Genomic DNA, 9,292 nt, shown 5'->3' on the forward strand with positions numbered 1-9,292 from the left:
TTTATTGTTCATTAAACAAACTGAAAAATATAAGTTTTAAAAATTATCTACATAATATTTGCATCTTTTGCCAACTCGTGAAACAACGACTGCTTGTTGTTGAGAAGATTTTGCGGTGTGTCAAATTCGGCAACTTGTCCTTGGTCAAGAACCATCACTCTGTCGTAGTCCAGTATGGTGTTTATTCTGTGAGCGATAGTGATGACTGTGGAGTTTGCAAATTCCTTTCTGATTGTGGCTTGTATGAGATCATCCGTGTCCAAATCTACCGAGGCCGTTGCTTCGTCCAGAATCAGGATTTTAGTGTTTCTCAACAATGCCCGGGCTAAACACACCAATTGGCGCTGACCAACGCTATTAAATATATTCGGACGTTAGATAACAATTACATGCAAAGCAAATACATTTACCTAAAGTTGCCTCCTCCTTCAATGAGAGCATGATCAAGCTCCTGGTCAAGCGATTTGACGAAAGATTTGAGGTGAGATTGTTCAAGAGCGAACCAAAGCCGGTGGTCGTAGTGTTGGCCAAAGGGATCGAGGTTCTGTCTTAGAGTGCCTGAAAAGAGGATGGGCTCTTGGGGAATGATGGTCAATCTCGATCGCAAATCTGATAATCCCATTTCACTGACATCTACTCCGTCAATTAAAATCTGACCACTGACTTTCTCAATCAGTCGAAATAACGCCAAGGTCATTGAACTTTTTCCCGCCCCCGTCCGGCCCACCACTCCCACCTTCTCTCCCGGTTCAATGACGAGGTTAATGTTCTTCAATACGAGGTCCAGTTCTTCGCGATATCTGGTACAGTAATCGCGGAACTCAATTCTCCCTTCTTGGGGCCATTCGGGAGGGAGGTTCGAATCTGGTTTGTCCCATTCAGCCTCCGATTCGAGCTTACAATATTCCACCAACCGCTCAACTGACACAAGACTCGTTTCTACCTCGGTCATCAGTATGACCAACCCTTTTCCAAGCAGGATAAGCTATCCCGAATTTAAAAATATATTAACATTACTTTCTCAATGTAAATGCAGATCTTGATACCCACAAAAGAAACGTTGGATATTACAAATCCAACAAATCCTGGAGAGAGTGATTCTTTGTTTAGAACTGTGAAAAGTGAGGTGCTAAATAACAACACAGTTGCCAGGATATTCAAATTTAGAGTGAACCACCTACAAGGAAGAAAAGAGATAGTGCATCTCTAATTATGAGGATGCTTCGAAAGTTGGATTTTGCAACGAAAATTTACAAAACAAAACATATATGAATATTTTTATTCAGCGTACCTATAGGACATGTTCGTCATGTACGTTGCCGCATTGCTATCGTCTGTTAGTTTGAGGAAGTGACCCTCAAGTTTGTTTTTCGCGTCGCAAACTCTAATGACTGTGGTTCCAGACACAGAACTAGAAACGTGCGAAAAGAGAAATGAGTTCCTGATGCCAGTAATCCTTTTCAGTTGACGATTGGTTTCCATGGAAAACCGCTGAAAATAAATATAAATATATTCTATTGCAAGGTAAGAAATAACGAGATGCATGCACTGTTTCACCTGCAATAAACCAAATCCAATGGAAACAAGTATGACTGGAATTATGAAAACCGGTAGTTCATAAGTAGTTGTGACGATTATTGTAAGAGTTCCTGTTAAACTGAATAGCAGGAAACGTGCTGAAGTGGGTAATTGCTGGTCCAAGGCATCAACATCTTGCGAAAAGCGATTAAGAATCCTTCCACTTGGGGTAGTGTCGAAGAAAGACAAGGGTGAACGAAGAACAGTGTTAAGCATTTTTCGATGAAAAGTTTGTGATGCTCTGATAGCGGCAAGCGTAGAAACAAATACCGTGACGAAAACTGATATACATTGACCTAAACCTAACAACCCGTAGATTGTAAGACGCCATTTTCTTAATCCGACATCCACCACTCGATCCCCATCTTTTGAATCCTCACTCCACAAGGACAACCAGTACAAAGATGTCTGCATAAAACTCTGGGTACCTAATTGAGTCACAAGAATCGTAACACCAAAAAAGATTCCTACTGCCTTGAGATAATGTTGGTATAAAGGAAATGAATTCTGAAAAACCGAATGCCATGAACCAAGAACACCTTTTGGGTGTACGAGGACTACTAATACGTACGCTTTTCTTAAGGTTCTCCTTTTCTATTAACTTTGGCTTTCCTTCCTTTTCGGATTTATTGGTTGACTGGGCTGCTATATTTGATTTACGGCTGAAAAATTGTTTCATGAAAGCAGTTAGTTTTAATACAACCATCTAGTACTGGATGTCAATTCGTACTATTTATATTTCGTCTTACAATGTCGTACCTTTGTTTTTCGTTGGAAACTTCGTTAGTGTCGTTCATGTGCTGTTCGAAATAATCTTTGGCGATTCCATCCCTGCTCATGATCTCGTCGTACGTCCCCCTTTCTATGATCGCACCGTTGCTCATGAAAACTATCTCGTCCACATGCCGTAGAAATGTTAGGTTGTGCGTCACCAAAACCCGGGTCTGTACGAAATTGAATGTTACCACTCAACGATCATAAATATATTTAATGAAAATTACATTGTTTTTAAGCAAGCCACTTCTTCCAATCACTTCATTGAACAAATGCTTAGCAACGTGTGCATCAACTGCTCCCAATGGGTCATCCAAAAGATAAATATCATCTGCTCGGTAAAGAGATCTAGCCACGTTGACTCTTTGTTTTTGACCACCACTCAAATTGATACCCTACATGTTACGACAAGTTCATGAGTGAGCTAAGCCTTGTATAGTCCGTAAGGGCTTTAAGTCATATTATGAATTTATTTTCTTAAATAACGATATTTTGTCAGTCATATACGCACCCTTTCGCCGATTTCTGTTTCGTCATAGGCGGGAAGTTGATTGAGATCGTGTTGAAGCGCGCAAGCTTGTATAACCTTGTTGTACCTTTGCTCATCCATGTCATCGATGAAGAGAATATTCTTCTTTAATGACGTATTCTGAATCCACGGCTGTTGAGTGACGTAAGATATTTTTCCTGACACCTTAACCTCCCCATCCAATTTCTCCATCTCGCTAACCAGTGCCGACAACAGAGAAGATTTTCCGGACCCTATCGGTCCAACAATGGCCACCAATGATCCTTTTGGTACTTTGAAGTTTATGTCTCGCAAAAAAGGAGGTTCAGTTTTATTCCAACTGAACGTGGCGTTTGAAATTTCAATATCTAAACGTATAATAAAAGATGTTTGGCAGAATGTAATTTCTCTTTTGAATGACTTTACCATATCTATCGCTAATTGGTCCTTGCTCTACGTAATCCACCCTTTCATCGCTGTTTAATAGTTTGCTTATTCTCGAGACTGACACCTTGGTCTGTGATACATATATAAAATTCAATAGGTTAAATTGTTTCTGTAAACTTTACACGACCTCAAGAATCAGACAAACTAGCAACTTGTGAAGTGAAATTTTGTAATATTTCTTACCAAGACTAAAGTATTGACGATATCTGGTAAACCAATCATTGAAAGAGTCACTATACGAATTAGTTGGAAAGAAACGAACATTTTGGTCGTTGTCAGAACATTGTTGTCGTCGATCAACGCGAACGTTCCGAAGCTAGCAATTGCTATCTGCAAAATATTTCAAAGAATTATCCCAGAGAGCAGACAATGGTTTCAAATTTTTACAATAGCTATTTTTCGTGAGCTTACAAAACGAAACAGATGTACGAAAAGCGTAAATATTAATAGAACTTTAAGTTATAAATTACTAAAAATTTAGCATAATGATTTCCAGTGTATTGTACATACAAGAAAAGATGCCGCGTGGGTAATACAAAAGTTGACAGCAGACAACATTCCTTGTTTTCGCAATAGAGATATTTCTTTGTTTCTGAACTCGGTCACAATATTTTGGTATGTTTTTTCCCAAGCGTACAATTTCAAGATTCGAATACCATTCAGGATTTCACTCATCATTTTCACTCTCTTGTCTTTGCTTTTCATTAGTGTCCCCTTTAAATGCATAAGTTAAATTCGGTTAGTAATGAGGTGATAAGTGTAAAATTTTAATGAACCAAAGAAAGTCAAGCTATAAATATCAAATATTCAAATGATGACGATTTTAGTTAGTATTGGGCGCTGTGCATGGCATAGGATCTGTAAATAAGCCAGGGGCTTAGTGTGGATATCGCTTCATAAACAAAGCTTAAATTTAGATCGGCAGAAGCGAGTGATGAAAGTACTGATAGATTATATCAGGTTATCAACAACTATGTGATCAATGCCTTGGCATAAAAAAATAAGAAGCATGCACGCTCTTTGGAAGTCCACTTTAGACGAGTTACCACTTTAAATGTAAACCACTTGGAACGAACTTTAAACTTCTTCGTACAAAATTTCAAAACGTTTCAGGACAATGTTAGACATAACGAGTCTACGTTTTAACGGGCAGTATTTCATGGTTTCAGTGACTGTATTTATTCTTCTTTCTTTGGTGTTTTAAATATATGGTTTCGAAACACCTGTAATTCCTTTGTTTTTTTATAAACGCAAAAGTTAACTGGGATCGTTGCTAGTAACATTGCTAGTCCGGAAAACGCCGAGTATCCCAATTGTTCATGCAAAAAGTAAAAGCAAAGACAACTCTGGGCCAATATTGACCACATCGCGCTAAGTTTCAACGAGAGAAAGACAAACCGTTGGGTATCGACATACGTCGTATTCAGAATATCACCCATAGTTTGTTTGCCACGATTCGAACTGGATAAACGAAGAGTCTGGAATGAAAATTTTTAAATCTTTGCTATAATTTAGAAGGAGTAGAGAAAGTTCGTTTATTTTGTTACCTTTTTGTAAAGCACGTACATTGTGGCCGATTTCAGTCTCAGGCCTAACTTCGTGTTACAAATGGCGCTGGCTTCAATCAATAAAGATTGCGTCAAACTGGCAAAACCCATCAAGCAGGCGTAGAAAATTCCTTTCCACAAATAATCATCGTTCGAGGAGTAGGCGATTATAAGCCTGAAATGAGATGTTGTTTACTGACGACTTGAGCTAAATAAGCAATAATTCTCATTTAACAATTGGAATTTATTATTTACCCTAATATCAGTGGAATGGTATAGCCAAATATATCGGATAATATTTGAAATATTGCGCCCAAGAGTAATAAAGGCCAAAAGGTTTTCAAAAGAGGTATTGTAATAGAATCGACTTCCTTCTTATTTCTTCTCGATTTCTTTAAGAATGCTTCTTTTTCTTGGTCATCATTGACATTGTCACTAAATAGTTTGAATGTATTTCGTTAAAAAACTCCACGAATTTGCAAAAACCTCTCATATTATAGTCAACCTATATTTCCAATGTTTTTCGAATTTATTCGTTGATGTGATAGCTTTGTCCGAGAGATTCAATTCGTAAACATCTGATGATTCCATGTTATTTTTCCAACCTCTCCACATGGCGCTAATTATCGGCATTTATTTTGATTAAATGCGTTTCTCTTGATTAATTGTTTTACCTTGTGAGCCAAAAATGAAACATGCGAGAAAAAAACGAGGCTTCTTCTTCTGGTGATTTCTAGAACGGAGTTTTTTTATTTTCTATTTGAATCTCTTTCTTAGTATTATTCATTCCTTAATATTTAGGTCTAATCCGACATTGCAAGAAGCTAGTTTACATTTCAGAATGGTTGGCGATCAGAAACGTAACATATACATTGGAACCACTCTATGGAAGGGTTCTGGTTGATTTGAAAGCAAATATCTTTCGCCTAAGCCATCGATGGATTTGCAATCTAAGATTCAAGTAAGCTACCCAGGATGTCACAACATCGTTACCACTGTAAAATGTAAACTTGCACCCTCCAAAAGTCAACCAATGAATGTCCAGTCTATGAACTCTTCGGAAATATTCTAAAATCTTTGATGATGCTTATGATATATTGGAACAACAAATCAATGTGAGAGCAGAGTGTCCATGAGTTTTCTGTTTGACAAGCTCTTTACTATTGCTTGTCGTAAGATTTCAAACTATTTAAGGGTGCATTACGTTTTCGTCGTCCAGACCATCTATTTTCTTTAAAGATATCCTTTTGGTGTCAGTCAAAGTGTTCAGGATCAGGGTAATTATTATCAGGGGATACGTTACAGATTGCATTACTAGCTCGAAGACTTCGGACCTTTGATTCTGGAAATACATTAAAAAAATATTTCTCTACTCTATTCATTGTTCCGCAATCGTTACTAACATCATCACTGTAGTAATTCATGATAGTGGACCTGAAGGTTATTGTCTGAGAAATTGCTAATAGAAACCAGAATAACAACTGGATCCCGGACGATGAAAGACCACAAGAACTTCCATAGGCAATATATAACATTGCCAATACCTGTTGACGAGTTCAAAAGAGACATGATTTCAAATAGCTCCTTTTATTCTTAAGGAAACACTTACGTAAGTTCCCAAAAGAACGGCTTCCGAGAAGTTATCAACCAAATCATAATCTCCCTTATAAATTTGCCAACCCAATTTGAAGACAGTAAGTGATGTTAGTACTGCAACCAAAAGCTATAAAATTTTAAAATTTTTTAGAACATATTACATGAGGAATGTATCGTTATTGTAGATGCGCTTACAAGTTTTCTGACATTGAGACTGGAAAACCATGGAATACTGTTCTTTGATTTCCAAATCAGGGCTATTTCAAATGGTAAAAACAACCAAAGTACGGCACATGGTACCCAAACTAAGACCGTCTTTTGGAAACATGGCGTGAAGTCGGGGTTTTTATTATACCACGTTAAATTTGTATCCTATAAATGGAAACAACTTCACATGGATATCTTTTATAGGACTGTAAACTGTAAAATAGTATCAATAGTTTTGTAAAAATTATTTGAAATACGTCACAGATACCACGTTATGCCCAGATACAAAGACTCCACATGAAGTCAGACTGTACACGGAGCCAAATTCCCCGACGTGCAAGTTTTTGAATTAAAACGAACTAAGCTTCTTAGAACCACGCCTTTCCTCAGTCACGTGCCTATGACGTATTTGAAATAACTTTTACGCCCCCGCCTATGCCGACTTTACAGAACCTTTAACTTAATTGTTTTGAGAGAGTAACAAATACCCGTAATTTGCTTTTATAAAAGTATGTCAGTTTGTTATTTATTTAACTTTTCTCAATTTAAAATTTTGAATCTGACTCCATTATATTTATATATATATAAAAAAATTACATTTACATAATTTTTATCTGCTAATGTAAATGTAGTGAGTATAAAGAAGTGATATCTTTCTAAAAGCCTTTCGACATTTTTACTATAATATATATATATATATACCTTTAACACCAACGATCATTTTAGATTCTCCCCCATTTCACCCAAAAACAGTTTCCCCAATTCCCATTTCACCCAAACTCATTTGTCCCAAAATATTTTTCCCCAAAACAGAAACATTGTATATGAATTTCCCTTAAAATATCCTCTCGATCCGTGCCTTCCACTGCTTTAATAACCTCAGCCCGTATTTCATTGTGTATCTAAAGTAACGCAATAAAAGCAAACTGAAAGTATACTACCCAACCCAACCCAATTCAACCCAACCCAACCTAACCTAACCCAACCCAACCCAACCTAACCCAAACCTAACCCAACCTAACCCAAACCTAACCCAAACCTAACCCAACCTAACCCAAACCTAACCCAAACCTAACCTAACCCAAGCCAAGAAGGCTAATTCTATAGGCTAAAATTAGATCTCAACTTCCGGGCTTGGGCGAAACGGGGAAAAAAATTTTTGGGCGAAATATTCCATTTGGGGATTATGAGATTGGGGCAAATGGGAACAAACCTCATTGATTTCGAAAAAAAATGGTTCTTACCCAAAAAGTGGATTGGCAGATGCTATCCAGAATAGGAAATGACATTTTTATGACAATTAATAATTTATTGTCAATAAATAATTCATACAATTGTTTTTAGTCCAAAACATACATATTTTAAATTAGTGAAGGAGAACTAGACTTTCTGATCACGCGTTACCTCATCCTATGTATTCTAATCCTTCAGTTACTAAGGGCATATGTTTTGATAATATAGTTGTATAATGACGTCTAAAACGATTATTTTCCCTTTATTAAAATTCATAGTATGGTTTTGCTCCTGCAGTTCAGCATTTACAAGTGTGTAGATTACTTCTTATCCGAGTGACGATGGAGTCACGTAGAGGTATTGCACTAGACGTGTCTGTGTGTGTGTCTGTCACCACTTTCGCAGTTGGCAAATCGGAGTAAACGTGTATTCAATATTCGTAGTTTTCGTGCCAGGGTGGAAATAAGGATTTTTTTTAAAACTGGACATTGGGCCAGAGACCCCCCTGGACTGGAATAGGATAATGAAGTGGATAATGAAAATATTTTTTAATTAATGTCTGGACTGTGGTTACCCTTCAATTTTCTTAGTGGTCCCGTTTACCACTGCCCCCCTCCTCCTATTTATTGTTTAAACTGGTTCAGGCAATTTTTAAACTGGTCATTTTCCACAATGATCGTCTACTCCATTATTGTCTTTAGGGTTAAGATGTAATCGGTGATCGGCTAATGTTACGAGAAACGTCTAGCCTCCCAATGTCAGGGCTTCTATCAAAGGTTCACGCAATTGCGCTTTTTCTCATCCATTATTGGCAATCGGCAAACTTATACACCCTATATTAATTTCCTCTAATTGTTAATGATGCATAAGCTAGAATTTAAACGTCAACAATAGCTATGTTTATAATTATTTTAGGAATAACGTTTATTAAAACGACTTAACTAGAATTAAGGAAGATTACTGACTGATAAAATAATTAATATCAATTATATTTATTTAAGTATTTAGGAAAAACCTCTTCAGTGGGTAGATAGCTATCGTCTCGACTCGGAGAGGTTTATAATTATTTCCCAACTTGTTTTAAGCTAACAACGCTCAGTTGTAACGCCACCTATCGGTTTTTTAAACGGTTATGCTAATCTTTGCATTATTTCGTAAAGTATACCTGTTTCATGCAGCAATACATTTTCCAATGTTCACTTGGAGTTTTGCCAGACCGAATGGAGTTTCTCGTGATTCAAATAGTACTACGTCAAACAGTTAATTTGTTGACGATATAATTATCTAAATGGCGTAAAATTTTCGATGCAAATAAACCCGAAAAACTAATTCGATAACTATGACTCCTTTCTACGCTGTTTGAAAGAATTGGTGTAGGTATCATTAGCTTTAATTTTTAATA

General features: G+C 36.9%; 1 protein-coding gene across 1 annotated transcript; it reads right to left on the reverse strand.

The window, feature by feature from the left end:
* Positions 1–32: 32 nt before the first annotated feature.
* On the reverse strand, positions 33–8,157 carry LOC149678361 (multidrug resistance-associated protein 1-like). Its single transcript, XM_089837130.1, has 22 exons — positions 7,902–8,157; positions 6,646–6,822; positions 6,464–6,577; positions 6,258–6,398; positions 6,059–6,196; positions 5,529–5,587; positions 5,360–5,473; positions 5,110–5,289; positions 4,855–5,029; positions 4,531–4,785; positions 3,818–4,021; positions 3,491–3,637; positions 3,287–3,377; positions 2,864–3,228; positions 2,580–2,747; positions 2,338–2,522; positions 2,150–2,240; positions 1,558–2,085; positions 1,292–1,491; positions 1,051–1,177; positions 411–985; positions 33–354 (listed from the first exon to the last, which is right to left on the reverse strand). The coding sequence occupies exons 1-22, from the start codon at positions 7,944–7,946 to the stop codon at positions 48–50; spliced, it is 4,386 nt and encodes a 1,461-aa protein (XP_089693256.1). The 5' UTR covers positions 7,947–8,157; the 3' UTR covers positions 33–47.
* Between the last annotated feature and the right edge of the window lie 1,135 nt (positions 8,158–9,292).

This window comes from Phalangium opilio, unplaced genomic scaffold (assembly GCF_054372755.1).
Source record: "Phalangium opilio isolate 3A_F unplaced genomic scaffold, DU_Popi_V2 ptg000042l_1, whole genome shotgun sequence".
Classification (NCBI taxonomy): domain Eukaryota; kingdom Metazoa; phylum Arthropoda; class Arachnida; order Opiliones; family Phalangiidae; genus Phalangium; species Phalangium opilio.